The 18912-nt window shown below is 40.1% G+C and overlaps 1 protein-coding gene and 1 long non-coding RNA gene across 2 annotated transcripts in view; one reads left to right on the top strand and one right to left on the bottom strand.

Annotated features, from left to right (window-relative positions):
• Positions 1-18912, bottom strand: part of LOC128627898 (uncharacterized) — a 337323-nt gene that overhangs the window by 197069 nt on the left and 121342 nt on the right. The window lies entirely within an intron of this gene.
• LOC119038723 (60S ribosomal protein L29-like) lies at positions 823-1236 on the top strand. The gene has a single exon (XM_037131272.2). It carries the CDS (start codon positions 823-825, stop codon positions 1234-1236), a length of 414 nt encoding a protein of 137 aa, XP_036987167.2.

The following is an 18912-nucleotide window of genomic DNA, read 5'->3' as shown; positions in this document are numbered from 1 at the left end:
ACCCAGCACAACTCCTCATGCTGACCTGTGTGCATTGCCAGATCCCAGCACACTGGGCTCCCTCACTAAATGCCAGCAGTGTCCTCCAACCACATATGACCCCCCAAAAAACTGTCCCATGAATTTGCACAACAGACCCAAAGCAAAAGCCTCATCTCTCAATCTACCTTCCACACCAGTCACTCCACAGAAACAACTCTAATTAGAGCAATGGTGACCTTCATGTCTCTCAGTCCAGTAGACATTTGGCTTTCCTCATGTTCTAGCTGCAGTTGGTCTCTCCTCCCTAACACGACCTTCCTTCCCTTGACTTTTATCTAAACACACTCTCCTGGTTTTCTTACACTTTCCGTTCCTTATTCTCAGTGGCCTTTATGAGTTCATACCCTCTACCTGGCCACAAAATGGTGTGGTTCAGGGACCCTGGCCCATAGGCCTTCTTTCTTTCTTATTCTCTGCTCTTTGACTAGTCAGTCTCACCCACAGTATCAATTACCATCTATATACTTTTATCTCCTCAAGTTTGTATTCCCCGCTCAGACCCCTGCTCTGAACTCCAAAGCTATAAACCCAACCACCCACTTCACATCTCCTTTAGATGTCAAGGAAGTTTAGCCAAACTGCTTCATCATCATGCCCACCCTTGCCCCTCCTCCAAGCGCAGGTCTCCTCCTTGGTATGTGGACTTCTATCAATCTAGTTTTACATGTCAGGCACCTTACGACCTCCTCCCACACCAAATCCATCACAAACCTGTATTAAATGTCTAGCTTGGCTCTTCCCACCCCAGGCGCTTCAAGAGCTGCGGGCTTGGGTACAGAGATGGCCAAGTGCAAGAACCATACCACACACAACCAGTCCCAAAAATGGCACAGAAATGGCATCAAAAGACCCCACTCACAAAGATATGAATCTCTCAAGGGGGTAGACCCCAAGTTCCTGAGGAACATGTGCTTTTCCAAGAAGCACAACAAGAAGGGCCTGAAGAAGATGCAGGCCAACAATGTCAAGGCCATGAGCACACGTGCTGAGGCTATCAAGGCTCTGATCAAGCCCAAGGAGGTCAATCTCAAGATCCCAAAGGGCAGCAGTCATAAGCTCAGTGGACTTACTTGCATTGCTCACCTGAAGCTCAGGAAACATGCTTGTACCCGCATCACCAAGGGTCTCTGGCTCTGCTGGCCAAAGGCCAAGGCCCAAACCAAGCCCCAGGCTGCAGATGCATCTGTAGCTTAGGCTCCAGCTCAGGCTCAGTCTCAGGCTCCCAAAGGTGCCCAGTCCCCTACGAAGGCTCCATAGTAGAGGCCTCTGTCTGCCAATGTGAGGACAGAAGGACTGTGTGCCCCAGGGCTGGGGTCCTCCTGCAGTGTTTGTGCAAATAAACCTGAGGCAGGGTCAAAAAAATGTCTACCTTACTCACCAGTTTTATTCCTGGCACTGCCCACAGCACTTGGTACAAAGATGATGTACCATAAATATGTATTACGTGAACAAGTGAATGACGTATAGAAATCGTGAGCTACTTGTGGACACACCCCTCCATTCTCCCTACCACTTTCCACCATATTCCTTCTACATGAAGGTCCCACTTGTACTCCAAAACCTTGCAAACATTATCCACTCTGTAATTCTCTACCAAAATGCAACTGCCTAACTGGTTTCCCTTGGCCTCCACAGGCCACACACTGGGCTGTCAGTGTGTTTTTCCTCTGCTATCCTTCTGTATACACAGCACCATGGCAACAACATCACTGCCTTCCAATGACTTGGTATGATGACATCCTTCCTTCCTTTGGATCTTAACACATGACTAATAGTAGGTAGACTCAGCAAGTATTTTCAATGGTTAAGTTTACATTTAAAAATGTTGTCTCCATCCAGCTTACCCTACCTACCCTCTTCCATCCTGGCAGAAGAGTGCAGGGCAAAACACAGTTAAGGGAAAGAGAAATGGCTATTCCTGGCATGTTCTTGTGGCTACATGGACCCGGACACCGCTGTCTTTTCCCATTCTTCTATCAGTAATGACAGCTTTGTTCCTTCCGTCCTCCAAATGTGGGGAAGGCCGTGTCAGGGACCAGAGAAAGAGGTGTGCATGTACACAAGTCTGCCATTTCCTGGGAGACGGTGGCCAAAGCCTTGCAGGTAAGAACCGACACTGCCGAGGTGCCTGCTCCTGACTGTGGGAAAAGTTGTTAGGCAAAGACTGTATACACAAAGCCCTTCAACCACAAGTCTGGAAGAGAATCAAAACAAACCGAAGCTTAATTGAAGTCAAGCATTTCCCAGCTGGGATCCACGTTAGGGACTGAGTTCCTAAAGCCATCGCTGAGGAGGCAGTTCCATCTCGAGCAAGACAGGCCCTTTCAAAACAACACTAGGGGCAGAGCTGGGGACTTCTATTTTTTCATGTAATCCAGCATCCACAGCATGCTTGCACGCGCACGTGTGTGTGTGTGTGTGTGTGTGTGTGTGTGTGTCCCTAACCTAAAGTCCAGGCACTCTTGAAACCCCATGATTCCCAGCTCTTTGCTCCCTAACTCTTCTCCCCTTCCATAAATTAAATTAATGAGGAGTTTTCTAAAAGAGTACATTCTTTTAAAGGCTCTGTTATTCTGAAGTTAATGGCTCTGACATGCAGCCAGACCAAACAGTTGCAGGCAGCAATAACTCTTGCAACAGCTCCAAAACTTAGCCTCAAATGTCACTGAGTCCTACACTGATCTTTCTTCCCCTTTGATTATCACTGGTTGCCTTCCTTCCTCCCCTAACATCTTATAGCAAACTCAAATGCATCAAAGAAACCAGTTAAGAATGTGAAGATTGAGAAACACATTCAATCTTAATGTTATGATCTTGTCTTTTCCTCCCCACAACTTGTCTCTAAGAGAAAAGGACAAGTGTAAATTTGATGCCACGCAGAACAAAACAAAGGGGGGGGGGGGGGAATGAGCATTTCTAAATGCCAGCAAGCTAATCTAATGCTTACCATATACCTCCTACAAGGACTATGTCTGATGGGTTAATAATTTTTACCTGAAAAATGAGTGGGCATGGTTCATAATGAAGCAATCAGGGAAACCTGACAGAGGCAACTGCTTCAAGCCACCTTCCTAAACTAAAACCCAGTAAGGTAATAATCAAAAAAAAAATACCAAAATGCAAACAAAATTGCATGAGTACTTGATGTCAACATACCTAATGGGTACAAGGTCAAAATAAACAGTGATATTTATTCAGGTTCTTTAGCCTCAAAAGCAAAAAATGATTAGACACATGTTTATAATTCAGCTTATCTATCTTGAAAATAAAATGTAAAATATCATATTCTAGATAAGATGGATCCAAATTCCTGTAATCACAATTTGATCTAAAAATCTGGGCAGATATGCCAAAATGTTAGTATATATGTTCCAAAAAGTTGGGAGAGGGAGGAACAGAGGAAAAAGGAAAAGGGGAAAACATAAAAGAAAAAGAAAGTAGTATTTGCTTTCTCTAACTGACCACGGCTTATCTAAACCAGCAATAATTTTCAAGCAATTTGTCAGCGTACTCCCTAAAATAGTGAGTTTTTCACGTAATAGCTACAGGTTCCAAAATAATAGATATTGTGATAAGACAGGGAAATGGAGTTCCTAACATAGGAAGCAGAGACCTAGAGAAGGAAACTTTTCTTATATGTTTATGAGATAAATGATTAGGCCTTGAAAAAGTAGCATGCATGCTAATCAGCTTAGTCTGGACTGCCTTCCTCTATGTACAATTATAAAATCCTATTTATAAAGAATTTTAAAGTCGCCAAAGTACTTCCACATACATTTATCTCATTTGGTCCCACAGCGATGAATTGGGTAGGCCAGGCATGTCCGTTGTATAGATGAGAAAGGTGAGGTTCAGGGAAGTTAAGGAACTTTCCCAGAGTGACTCGAACAACAAGTGACCAGAGAGCCACAGTACATATCTTCTGATTCCTTAGTAATAGGTCACATCTTTATATTGTTAACTTCTAATGTACAGCAAAAAAGGGAATAAAAGAAAGTTGTGGGAAAATGAGCACCTAGTGGACTTCCAACTATTCTCTAAATCAGTACTATCACAGGTGAAAAATAGATCCAGGGAAATAGGTAGTAAGCTTGGTTCAAGACTGATGTAAATATATTTTCACTTAATTATCTTTTGAGTCTATTTCTATACCCTGCTCCATTTTCTAACATCACAAATAATTTGTCTAGGCCATGGTAGCAAGCTTATTCCAACCCTGAATTTGTGATGTTATTGGCTGCTTTTTTAAAACATACTTACCAGAGTACAGAGTGTTCCTTACCAATCCATCTTACCGTTATTCAAAAATGCCCAACACTCAGTGAAAAGAATGGTCTGGTAATATTTAATATGAACACAGACATTTCTCTTGTAGTGTAATTCATTATGCACACATCATTAGGGATCAAAGCACAGGCAAACCAAAGAATGGAAGAAGGAATTCAAAAACATCAAAGTTAATTATATTTGGTTGTCCCAAAAGCTGTTACTGGTTCAATTAAGATGCTGCTTTGGCTAGTCTTGAGTCAGACTATGCCTCTAAAAAGTCCAAGTAATAAAACCAGAAGTCAAAACATCTAAAGCTGAAGCACTTTTTTTTTCTCAGTGAGTGCTCTGCATGCATCTCCTAGGGCCTTCACAGCCCCTGTCAGAGTGTGGCTATCTGTCCATTCTTCACCGCCAGACCGATCTCTGCAGCACCGTGCACCCAGGCAGGTCCTCATTAAACAGGTGTTCCATGAGAACTGCATACCTGCTTCTTCGTCCATTGTATAATTTTTTTTATTTAGTGATTTTTTGAGGGAGAGAGAGAAAAGAAACACTGGTTTGCTGTTGCACTTATTCATGCACCCGTTGGTTGATTCCTGTATGTACCCTGACCAGGGATCAAACTCGCAACTTTGGTATATTGTGATGACACTCTAACTAACTGAGCTACCCGGCCAGGGTTCTGTAATTTTTGTTTTTAGCCTACATAGAGTACGGGGATGAAAAACCAAACCAAACCATGAGCCTGCTCTGTTGGAATGTCTGAGGTTATAGGTGGCTTTTGGTTCTTGGTTTCTTGGGAATAAACAGACTCTCATCACACCTTGATTCTGCTTATTCTTAACACTGTCCTGGGCACAATGGGCATAAGTTCTGTCACTTGGTGACTATGGCCTCTGCCTCATTATTCCCACTTCCAAACAAACCCTGTGGGCAAGAATATACATGGACTAATGTGCTCAATGGTACCATCTATCGTTTAAAGAACTCAGAGAGCAAAGGAGGAAAATCTGCCTTTCCCACATACTTGCAGTTACTGTTAAAAGGGAAAAGTTCATTTCGGGGTTGTCTCCAGTAAAAACTGGTAGAAACAGAAAATGTTAGAAGGTCCCTGGCAGCAGCGATGCTTTATCATCTCTGGAATAATTCCTTTTCCTCCATTAATACAGTTATTTTTTTTTTCATGAGGGGCCTGGGGGAACCTCATTTTGCCAAGTATTTAGTGTGCACCAGGAACTGGATGGAAGCTTTATAAATACTGTCCAATTGAATCCTTCCCACAATCTTGCAGAACAGGGAGTCTAAACTGAGCTGGAGCTCAGTGAGGTGCATTCCAAAAGCAGCTGCAGGAATTTAAGTCAGCACTGGTTCTCATGAAAGTCTGCGAATCTCTCCTAAAACTGACTTTCCCAGATCCCCATGTCTTGGATGAGTTCTGAGATGAGAAATGAACGCGACCATCAGCTTCCATATGCCGAATGTGCAAGCCCGGTTTGAATCCACTTCACAACCCTTCAGACAGCTTAGCCATACCCTTCGTTTGCCCTACAGTTTTAAGTTTATATGTCTTGTCACATCAGTGAAAAAAGCATGTACCTTGTCTCTTCCTGGGTCTCTTCAAGCCCTTTAATTTACCTTTTTAAAACACACACACACACAATCTAATGTAGTTCACTAAAGCATGTCAACAAATTTTCATGACCTAGCCATCTGCCTCTATCAAAATAAGTGAACTCTCCAGAATGTGCCTTGACTTCTCGATCTCCCGCAAACAGCAATGTTAGAAAGAGCACAGAGAATGTTCGACATCTTAGTCACCCTCTCCATCACCCCGTGCAGGAAACCTGACTCGCTGAGTTCTCACACAGACCCTCTATGAATGATGTAATGGACTTGGGCACACTGACATTTTTAACTTCCATAAACCCAGAAAACTTCTTTATTCCTTTTCAGCAAAGGTGACCAATGCAAGACAAGGAACTCAGTTTTTTCATGATTAATTGAAACCTCTAGAATTCTTTCCTGATACGTTTGAAAACTCTGTTCCCCCACTGAAAGCCTCAGGGAGACTGTATTCTTCGCCAGGTGGGCTGTACTTCCCACAGTAGGAAACCAGGACCCTTATGGAGATTCTCGTAGAACAAACATCACGAAGGGTGTGGCCACAACTACTCCATTTCAGAACCTCTAGCTTTATTTCTACCCTGAACCCTCTTGCTAGACCTGTGTTGTGCTGCTATACCAATCACATGTGAGAAGCCCTCAACGTCACCCAGAACTGAAATTCCTGCCCCAGCTCACCCTGAACACTGAACGCACCCGGCCTGGTCCCCCTGATGGAGTCTGCATCAGAGTGGTCATGTGTACCATTAGGGATGATCTCGCCAAGCCCATAGCGTTTCTCACTCATATCTGCCGAAGTTTTCCTTGTAAATGTACATCAGCATGTTAAAATCCAGTAGATACAGGCTACCCCAGGAAAGAGCGGGCCCCCCGAAGAAATGAGTATATGGGTTTTCAGTTCCTCCTACGAATTAAGACATGAATTCAGGAGAAAAAATAGGTCTTTCTTTGTATCAGTTTTCCCCCTTCCATTCACTGCATAATGTGGTCCAGAAAGAGATATAAAAACCAACTGCGCTTCCTTAAGACAAGGGGCAGTACTACACCAGGAATAGATCAGTGGTCTTGGAACAAGAATGTACCTTAGAATCACCTGAAAGGGGCTTGTAAAAATGACTTCAAAATTAATTCCTCCCCAGTGGTTTCTAATTCAGCGGGTCTGCATTTGAAGCCAGGAATCAGCACTTTCATCAAGTGCCACGAGGGTAGCCTGCCAGGGGTACCGCCCCTGCAGAACCCCCAGCAAGAGGCATGAGTGCAGAGAAGGGAAGAGTCCATGAGAGAGGGGTTGAGTCAGGCCTTTGGAATCCTGCAGTGGTTTTAGCTGTTGTTTAGAGTCGATTCCACTGCTCCCATTGTAAAGCCTGTTCAGTTAAAAATTTACCAGCACGCCAGACAGAAAGAAGGTCTGACATAAATGCCCTGATAACACTAATGGTGTTAAATGAGGTTGCTTTAAATAAGGACACCTGGTTTGTGCCTAGTTCGTTGCCTTCCGTCAAGATTTATCAAGATCCAGCCTCTCTGCTTCCTTTGCTCTGTGTGCTCTGTGTGTGCAGGCTCTCATCTTTGGTCCCTTTCATTTGCAACATCATTCCTGGTCCCCATCAAAATCCAGCCAGTTTGTTTTTCTTACTTTGTAAATGGCATTTGCTACATTAGGCACAGTTATGTGATTTTATATTTATAAATATACTAATGAGGTACTGATAAGATGGACTCAGACTCCCCACAAACACACGACACGCACTAAAGCAAGAAGGCAGGAGGAGCCTTCCTCGGTTTAAGATGAGAAAAACCTGTTAAAAACGGACTAACAAAACATCGATAAAGCCTGACCAACTGGAGCACAAAAATGTCTAAGTAACATAGAAGTATTATTCCTACGAGGATTGCTCCTGTCCTGTTGAACATTCGTTCAAAGTAGACATTCTGTGAAGTGCTGTCAAAAGCAGGAACGAAAATAGAACCCAGGACTCCAAATTTCTAGCTCTCGTCAATAAATCAGGCAATTTCCCCCTACAATCCAAAATAGCTGCAATGCTCTGGTTATTTTCTAACATATGGCTTAAATATTTATATTTTAACTGCTTTCAGCTTACAGTCCACGTTATAAACATTCATTAACATTTATGCAACTTCGTAAGTAACTCTAACTCCCAAGGTCAGAGCAAATACACATTTGACAAAATAAACATTCCCAATCAGAGGCTAAAACTGTTCCAATATTTACTTGATAACCTGACGCCCATACTCATCCGACTTTCTTTCTCCCAAAATAACGTTTATTAGGAAGTTGTCCACCACGCGTGTGCACATGTGTACGCATGCACACACACACACAGTTAGAAGCCAAAGAGAAACAGTTCTAAAGATACAAGTTTTGAACTTGAAATAACTTAAACATTAGAAGAATCCATCTCATGAGTTGGTTGTGGTTCATGGGATTATTACATTAATCGATTCAATAAACACTTGTGTGTATGCCCAGCACAGTTCTGGTCTGAACGGAGAGAGTCAAAGAGCTTGCCATATAGTACTTAGTTCTAGTACGAAGGCAGTCAACCAGCCAACAAATAAACATTTACTATAACATCAGCTAGTGGGAAAGAAGGCAGAAAGTGATGATGTACTGGAGGGGGAAATACTCCTATTTAAATAGGGTGGATGGAGAAAGCTTCTCTGAAGCCTTAAGTCAAATACCGACCACACTGAACACCAAAAATGATATTAACTCTACTCCCCAGAGTCACCGACAATCACTGATCAGTATGAAGAGGTGAAGGATGCTTACCCACGTATGAATGAACAATTCTAGTAATTTTAGAGACGGAAAGGACAAAACACACGATGCTAAACTGCTCCAGCAGCGCAAGCAAACAGAGGCACACCCTTCATCTGGACCAGCTCACCAGGGCTGACTGAGATCATTCACAAGTCTAATCTACCTGTAAAGGCTGTGTGAAATCAGTCACATTCGGAAGAGTGAGAAATCCACACAACACCATTGTTTAATAAATTGCTTTAGAGTTCTCTTTTGCAGGGCAAGAACTGAATATAATACTGCTTATACCATAAGATACAGGTAACATAACCATCAATCATATTTTACAAAGATTAGATCATTGCATTTATGGCCAGATTCAATTTTTTATTCTTTTAAAAAAGATTTTATTTATTTATCTTTAGAGGGGAAGGGAAGGAGAGAGGGAAAGAAATATCAATGTATGATTGCCTCTTGTACATCCCCTGCTGAAACTGGCCAGCAACCCAGGCATGTGCCCTGACTGGGAATCGAACTGCAATCCTTTGGTTCACAGACCCGTGCTCAATCCACTGAGCTACACCAGCCAGGGTCAATTTTCTATTCTTAATAAAGGGGGGACAAGTGCAAATAAATTGCTAATGCAATACTCATTTAAAACACGCACACTTGTAAAGATACCAACATCCTATGTTAAAAGACAGAAACAACTGCCTTAGGAATTTGCAAAGACAGTGGAATACACCCTTGTATTTGAAAGAAAATAAATATTTGAAAAGTATGATACTACAGAAAAACCATAATCTATTTCAGATTAAAGGACATTAAAAAGTCATGGCTTTCCAGTAGCTGGGATTCGAGTTTGGTTAGAGCTTCAGTCAGTCATGCTTTTAAGCTAAAACTGGTCCTTAAATGCTGCAAAGCATTAACGATATACCAACCCCAGAATCCTCTATAAAAATACACTGTAACTAAAAGCATGATGACTCAATTTACTTCCTTCCTGAGTTTTCCATAATCCATTTGACCCCCTTCCTGTCACCTAATCTAATCATGGGCTGGGTCTCCATTGAATTAAAATTCTCCCTGTTATGCTCTCTGAAGTCATCGCCCTAGTTCTCCAGATTTAAGGGACATTTCTTTAAATGTCATCACCTACAACTGAATTGTCAAAATGTAAAGTGGACAGTGATGTAATTCATGGCTGTGTATTCCAAGAGTAGGGTAGTGATATACATGGAGTCTGCAGTGAAGTGTGTGGTTTTTTCCAACAACATCCAGTAACTGGCAATATTCTCAGGCAAGCTTTCAAGCTTGATGAACACATGCCCTTCTCTTGCCCCTCTTTATTGCTGCCACCCCCTCCACTGTGGCCTCTACAATGGACAAAGTTTGCATAGCACATGACAATTCCCAAAGCATTGTCACATACAATAATCTGATCTTTGAGACCTTTTAATTATCCTAAATCACAAAAGTTAATTGCCCGAATTAAGATCTGGAGTAAAGAACTACATGTGTGCAAAATGGCTTTCAGTCTCCTCCACCCCTAATCTGGTTGTTACCAACCATCGATTTTAGAATAAAATCACTTTGTAGCCGTCAGTGACGTTTTCTCTGAACTTAGACAGTTTTGCCATCCATACTGTTTATTGTACCTAAAATTATTCAAAATTATTATTTAAAGACAAAATCCAGATAATGTGCAACCCACACTGTCAGTAAACAATTTCATGCGAATCTATATTATGGATAAAGAGAAGAATCTAATCTTTCATCCAAGGTCACCCACAGTTAATAACACTCCTTGTACAAACATAGGTCTGTCTGGCTTCTTTACCACAAGGCTTATCTAGGTGATGATTGAGGACAAGAGTGGGGGAGTAGGGGGTATGTGACCCGAGGTAAGGCTTTGATTGGCAAATTGATTAATAACCCATCTTCAAAACTAGAAAGTAAACGGGCAAGATCAGAATACTCCTTCAGTAACTCTATTTTCATTCTCTTAGCCGATTTGCTCAGTGGCCTAACTCAAGTACAATTATTGCTGATTGATTCTTTCAGCATTTTCGCCTACCAAACAAAATTAAAATCACATCTAAGAAAACAATAATGCTAAGGGTTGCTCCCCTTAGGAAGCTTAGAGTGATCATTTGACCTCATTCTGTGAAAATGACTGTTTTTCTTCCAGGTTGTGTTTCTGTTTGCTTTTGTTGTAGGGAGGAGTATAATTATTATAAACATAATAGCAGCTTACATTTGTATAGCACTTTATCACTTACAAATGCATTCCATTATCCTATTTGATACTTACAACTCATTGTGGAAGTAATATGGGAATTATTACCCATTTACACAAATAATTAATTGGAGGCTCAGAGAGGTTAAGTAATCTGACCAATGTCACTAAATTAGAGCAGAACAAGGTCACAAATCCAGGTCCTTTTATCAGTAAGCCTCTGGCTCTTTTCTCCCTTATTACTTGATGATCTTTCCAGTAAATTCATTGCCAAGGATACTGGAAAGCTTTCCTGTGCTGTTTCTAGACTGCTCCTTTCTTATCCTTCCATCAAAATAACTCTGCCTTACTTAGCCTGATAGAAACAAACACAGAATGTGCACACAGAATGTGCAAACAGAGATGATCTCAAATGGCCAAAGTCCTACTGAAAAATCAGAAATGATTTGGTCCACAAGCCATATTTGAGGAATCAATCAATACACTTCAGAATTACAGTCAAGGGAATGAATCTGTCACCCAAGCCTGTCATAGAGAAAAAGGAAAGAGACAATAAGGTGTGGGGAAGTCGTGACTGGTGTGGCTCAGTGGATGGAGCACAGGACCGCAAACCAAAGGTCAGTAGTTGGATTCCCAGTCAGGGCACATGCCTGGGTGGTGGGCCAGGTCCCAGCAGGGGGTGTCTGAGAGGCAATCACACACTGCTGTTTCTCTCCCTCTCTTTGTCCCTCCCTTCCCTTCTCTATAAAGAAAGGAAGAAAAGAAGGAAGAGAGGACTGGGACGGGGGAGAGCAAGAAAGAAGAAAGAAGGAGTGAGAGAGAGAGAGAGAGAAAGAAAGAAACAAAGACAGTCAGTCAGTCAGTCTGGGGCTAAGCAGGGGGAAGCCCAAATCTTTAAAAAAAAAAAAAAAAGGGAAGGAGTGATTGGAAACCCAAGCTACTGACAGAATTGTGGGAGACACAGAAATCTGACAATTCTTTTTACATATTTGTTAATTTGTTGCAAAATATCTATTTATATATATATCACATAATTTAATTACCTATTTATCCAGCTATGAATGGCATCTCTCTCAGCCAAATGAAGTATTTCTTGGGATATTTTTCTTAAAAGGTCTTGAAAGCTAATTGGGTTATCCTTTGTTTCATATATTTAAGCACAGATTTTTAAAAATCAGTTAGAAAAATGGGAAAAGACACGAGCAGACATTTCACCAAAGAAAATATATGGATGGCCAATAAGCACATGAAAAAATTATTTAAGATCATTAGCTATCAGAATCAGAGAAATACAAACTGAATCTATAATGGGATACCTCTTCACTCTTATCAGAATAGCCAAAGTAAAAAAAATTATGACAATACCAAATGCTGGTAAGGACACAGAGAAACCATGACACATACATTGCTAGTTGTATGAAATGGTACAGCTACTCTGGAAAATGGTTTGGCAGTTCCTTTGTAAACTGAACATGCCATTACCACATGACCCAGCAATTGTACCCCTAGGCATTTATCCCAGAGAAATGAAAACTTATGTTCACACAAAAACCTAAACACAAATGTTCAAAGCTGATTTCACTGACAATGGTCAAAAACTGGAAACAGCCCAGATGCCCTTTAACAGGTGAGTAGTTAAATAAACTATAGTACATACATGCCATGGAACTCTATTCCACAATAAAAAGGAAAACTATTGATGCATGCATGGATGAACCTCCTGGGAATTACGGTAAGTTACAATAGCAAAACCAAAAGGTTACGAACCATATGATTCCATTCATATGAAGGTTTTTTAGAAATGGAGAGCCAATTAGTGGTTTCCAGGCTCTAGAGATAAGAGGGGAATTATGGGAGGAAGTGGACACAGCCACATAAAGTCTCCTTGTGTTGTTGGAAATGTTCAGCATCTTTCCTGTGTCGGTGCCTATATCAACCTACATACTAGCTAAAACTATACAGAATAAATACACATAAACGCACATGCATACAAGTAAAACAGGAAATTTAAGATTGGTAGATTACATCAACAGTCAATATCCTGGTTAAGATATTATACTGTATTTCTGCAAAATGTTACTATTGGGGGAAACTGGGTAAATGCTGTATTACTGCTTATAACTCCATGTGAATCTGTAATTCTACAAACTAAAATTTCAGTTAAAAAAAAACTAATCAATCCTCAACAAAATACTGGCAATCTGGGTCCAGCAATACATTAAAAAGATCATACACCATGATTGAGTGTGGTTTATCCCAGGGATGCAAGGATAGTACAATATTCACAAATCAATAAATGTAACACACTCATAAACAAAACAAAAAACAAAATCCACATGATCATATCAATAAGATGCTGAAAAGGCACTTGATAAAATACAGCACTCATTTAATATAACACTCAGCAAAGTGGGAGTAGAGGGAACATACCCCAACATAATAAAGGCCATTTATGAGGAACCTACTGCTAACATATACTCAATGGGCAAAAACTAAAAGCTTTCCAACTGAGAACAGGAACAAGACAAGGGTGTCCACTCTCACTTCTCTTATTCAACACAATACCAAAAGTTCTAGCCACAGTGATCAGACTAGAAAGAAAAGGCATCCAAATTGGAAAAAAGGAACTAACACTGTCTTTATTTGCAGATGACATGATAGTGCACATAGAAAACCCTATACACTCCACCTAATAAATGAATTTGGCAAAGTAGCAGGCTACAAAAGCAATATTTAGAAATCAATGGCACTTTTGTGCACCAAAAATGACCTATCAGAAAGAGAAACTAGGGGGAAAAATCCCATTTACTATAGCAACAGGAAAGATAAAGTACCAGGGAATAAATTTAGTCAAGGATGTAAAGATCTATACTGAGAATACTACAGGACCCTCAAGAAAATGAGGAAGACACAAATAAATGGAAGCATGTACCCTGTTCATGGACTGGAAGAAATAACATCATTAAAATGTCCATACTGCCTAAAGCAAGCTAGAGATTCAACACAATCCTTATTAAAACACCAATGACATATTTCACTGATCTAGGACAAACACCCCAACAATTTATACGGAACCAAAAAAAGACCATAATAGTCTCAGCAATCTGGAGAAAGAAGAACAAAGTTGCGGGGATCACAATACCTGATATAAAACTATACAACAAGGCCACTGTCATTAAAACAGCCTGGTACTGGCATAAGGACACATAGAAAAATGGAACAGAGAGTCCATAAATAAACCCATGTCTCTATGGTCAATTAATATTTGACAAAGGGGGCACAAGCATACAATGCAGTAAAAAATAGTCTCTTTAATAAATGGTGTTGAGAGAATTCAACTGGTACATGTAAAAAACTTAAACTAGATAACTGACATACACCAAACACCAGAATAAACTCAAAATGGAAAAAAGACTAGTATAAGTTGTGACACCATAAAAGTCCTAGTAGAAAACACGGACAGTAAAATTTCAGACATCCCATGTAGCAATATTTTTGCCAATGTATCTTCTAGGGCAAAGGATATAAAGAAAAAAAATGGGACTATACCAAATTAAAAAGCTTTTGCACAGCGCAAGAAACCAGCATCAAAATGAAAAGGAAACCAACCATATGAGAGAAAAAAATTGCCAATGATATATTAGACAAGGGTTTAATCTTCAAAATATATAAAGAACTTATATGACTCAACACCAGAAGGACAAAGAATCTAATTAAAAAATGGGCAAAGCACCTGAATAGACACTTCTATAAGGAGAACATATGAAAGGCCCATAGACATATGAAAAGATGTTCAACCTCACTAGCCATTAGAAAGATGCATATTAAAACCACAATGAGATATCACATCACTCCTGTCAGAATGGCCATCATTAATTAATAAATCAACAAACAACAAGTGCTTACAAGGATGTGGGGAAAAGGGAACACTTGTGCACCATTGGTGGGATTGCAGACTGGTACAGCCATGGTGGAAAACAGTATGGAATTTCCTCAGAAGCCTAAAAATGGAACTGCCTTTTGACCTAGCAATTCCGCTGCTGAGATTATACCCTAAGAACCCTGAAACACCAACTAAAAAAAACCTACATCCCAGTGTTCATAACAGCACAATTTATAACAGCCAAGAGCTAGAAACAGCCTAAGTGCCCATCAGTAGATGAGTAGATCAAACACTGGTAGTACACAAGGGAATTCTATACAGCAGAAACAAAGAGTGAACCCCTATCTCTTGTGACATCATGAATGGAACTGGAGAATACTACCCTAAGTGAAATAGGCAGTTGGTGAAAGACAAACACCATATGATCTCACTTATAAGAGGAATCTAATGGGTAAAATATAAACTAATGAGCCAAATAGAAGCAGAGACATGGAAACAGAACAGACTGACAGCAGGCAGAGGGAAGGGAGAAGGGGAGAAGGGTAGAAAGAAGGAAAAGGGACTAGTCAACGAAAATGTGTAAGTGACCCATGGACATGGACGATAGTGTGGGGACTGACTGTGAGGGGGACGGCTGGGAGGAGGAGGGCAGAGGAGGAAAAACTGGGACAACTGTGATAATATAACAATAAAAAATATATTAACAATAAAAATATATTATTAAAAATAAAAACAAAGCAGTCTTTGTTAGCTTAGGCATCTCAAAATTATATTAACTTTGCCTTTTTTCTTCTAGACAAGACCACTTTGTTTGCTTTATTTGACACAATTGCTTATTATAACTAATTTCTATTATGTATAGTGTGAAAACTATTTATTAGAATTAAGCTTAGGAGTGAAAAGAAACCTGAAAACTGTACATATTGTGAGACTTCACTTGCTTGAAGCTATACGACAGGCAAATCTAATCTGTGATGGGGAAAAAAGAGCCAGCACAGGGGTTGCCTGTTGGAACAGTGAAGTGCAGACTGAAGGCAAAGAAGCAAGAACATTCGATGTCATGGTAAGAATCTAAGTTACACAAGTGAATGTATTTCTCAAAACTCAAACATACCAGCAATATTTGTGCACTTCATAGTAGGTGACTTTTACATTAAAGCCTGTAAACAAAGCGAATTAAGTTTAAATTACTAGCTTTATATCTATTAATTTTACAATAAAATACTGTGCCTTTGATACAGGGTCACCAAACTAAACTGTTAAAAAAAGAAGTTTCTAACTATTTTATCTTCGATACATTCTTCTCAAGGAAAGGAAATTGCAATCAACTGAGTAACCATGAAGCAAATTCATATAAAAAGTATCATTAAATCAAACTAAATTAAATAAAAACTGATGTAATTAGGGCCCTCTGAAAGCAATTTTGACTAATACTTTGTTTACATGCAATATTGATGTAGCAGCTACTGACCTCAGGCACTTTCAGCTGCTTATATTAATTATTACATTGCTTTTTATATTACGGATCAAAATACCCTTCATAGGTCTAAGTACCTAATATACTCTGCCAAGGTTACTTCAAATGAGTCTCAGATCCCATAGCAGGGGGAGGAAAATGCTATGAAATCCACACACCAATTTGGATATAGCAGGTACAGGTTTTGCTTCCCTTCACCATTATTTTCTTCTATTTAAGATACTTATTTATTTTGGTAAAATTACAAAAGGGGTGGTGGGTTATCCTTAATTACTGTTATAGCAAACAGACCCAACCCTTTTCACTTAATAGACTTCCACTGCAAAGACATGTCTGCTTAATTGGCCAGACAAGTCAAGACGCTAATGAAAATTATTTCTTGACCCTACCAACGATTCATAGAGAAGATAACAATTTGAGAAAGACCTAGTACCTACTATTCATTTGAGGCTTAAACTACGCTCACAGTCCAGGCTGCATCACTACTCCACTGTAGGTCAAATTACTCTGATTGATGGCATATGAGGTCTATCCAGAAGGTGTCCAGCCATGTAAGATGAAAAATAGAGACAGTTATTGAAGAAGATACAAGATACCAGAAACACTGTACATAGGACAATGATGCCTCAGTCCCCTTCAAAGTAGGCACCTTGAGACCTCATACAGTTCTCTCAGTCACCATCAGCTGCCCCGTTGTATTTTCCTGAATCTTAGTAATGGTCTGAAATCTCTTCCCTTTCAAAGGCAAGTTTAGCTTTGGGAAAAGCCAGAAGTCACAAAACGCCACATCTATGTTGTAGGGGGACTGAGTCACCTGGGTGATCTGATATTTCACTAAAACGCTCTGGAGATGTGATGCATGAGCAGGCACATTGCTGTGGTGAAACTGCCAGTCACCAGCTGCCCCCATAGCTGTGGTTTTCTGAATCATCTCCACATTGGGATTTTCAAACTTAATACAAAATCTGATGCAGATTCATTGCTTTACTTGCTCAGTCATTTTGAATGTGGTGGCCACACAGCACACATGCTCACTCAGCAACATCTACTGTGCCCACTGACTAGTACAGTGAAGTCATCAGTGATCACACATGTGCATTCCAGTCCACTCTCCTTGGCTGCCAGCTTACATTGATGTGGTACAAACCATTCTCATTGTGTTAACAATGGATTGACTTTTTCCAGACAGAATTCATATACATCATTGCCAATGTGTAGCCATTAAGTCCATCACCAAAAATATGAAAAAAAGTACATTCTTAATTATTCCATGAAATGCAGCAAAGAATTGTGGAAGCATACACGATTCTTAAAATAGTTCAGCCATAAATTTTTGCTTATTTCACAGTATTTGTTGAAAACATGAAATAGTTTAGTTCCATCTCTAGGGAAAGTAGAGGGGATATGCAGAAAAAGGGAGAAAGAAAAGCTAGAGGAAGTGAAAACAAGAAGTTCCACCTACAAGAGCAGGTTTCCTGATGAGGATCAAGGAAGAGGCAGGAAGGAGAAAATATTTGTTCTGAACATGTGTCAATGAGCAAGACCCAGAAAATGGGCAGAAGGCTTTTGGATTAATAAACTAAACATGAATAATAAAACAAAAACAGATGCTAACAAAAACACGAATGCACATGGGATCCAGGCATGTGCAACTTCTATTCCAAGGCTATGTGGTGCTTCACTACCTTCCTACTCAAACTGTAAAGAACTGCACTTCAGTCTTTTATTTTAACACCAATCTTTATTGTATTTTTTCCATTACCGGTTAGTCCCCTTACACCTCCCTACCCCCCAATAATCACCACACTGTTATCCATGTCCATGCGTCCTTTTTCCTTTTTGCTCAATCTCTCCACCCCCACCCCCTTCCCACAAGTTGTCATTATGCTCTTCCACTAGTCTAGCTGTTCTGTTTGTTTGTTCAGTTTGTTCATTAGATTCTACATATGAGTGAGATGATATGGTACTTGTCTTTCTCTGACTGGCTTATTTCACTTAGCATAATGTTCTCCAGGTCTATCCATAGTACTACAAAGCATAAAATTTTCTTATTTTATAGCCAAGTAGATTTTCACTGTGTAAACGTCCCATAGTTGTTTCATCCACTCAACTATTGATGGACACTGGGGCTGCTTCCCAGTCTTGGTGATTATAAATAATGCTGCAATGAACACAGGGGCGCTCATGTTCTTTTGAATTAGTGTTTGGATTCCTTCGGATATATTTACGGAAGTAAGATTGCTGGGTCAAAAGACAAATCCATTTGTAATTTTTTGAGGTATCTCCATACTGCTGTCCTTAGTGACTGCACCAGTCTTCATTCCCATCAACAGTGCCAAAGTGTTCCCCTTTCTCCACATATTCACCAGCACTTGTTTGTTAATTTATTGATGAAAGCCATTCCGACAGGTGTGAGATGGTATCTCATTGTAGTTTTAATTTGCATTTCTCTGATGATTAGTGCATCTTTTCATTTGTCTGTGGGCCATCTGTATGTCCTCTCTGGAGGAGTGTCTATTCAGGTACTTTGCCCATTTTTTAATTGGGGTGTTTGTTTCTTTTTTTTGGTGTTGAGTTTTGTAAGTACTTTATAAATTTTGGATATTAACCCCTTA

The sequence above is a fragment of the Artibeus jamaicensis genome, unplaced genomic scaffold, assembly GCF_021234435.1.
Source record: "Artibeus jamaicensis isolate MK-2021 breed Jamaican fruit bat unplaced genomic scaffold, CSHL_Jam_final contig_482, whole genome shotgun sequence".
In the NCBI taxonomy this organism is placed as follows: domain Eukaryota; kingdom Metazoa; phylum Chordata; class Mammalia; order Chiroptera; family Phyllostomidae; genus Artibeus; species Artibeus jamaicensis.
This window is presented reverse-complemented; position numbering and strand designations above follow the sequence as displayed.

Coding starts and splice junctions, on each gene's coding strand:
- LOC119038723 (XM_037131272.2), top strand. CDS start 823: ATGGCCAAGTGCAAGAACCATACCACACACAACCAGTCCCAAAAATGG.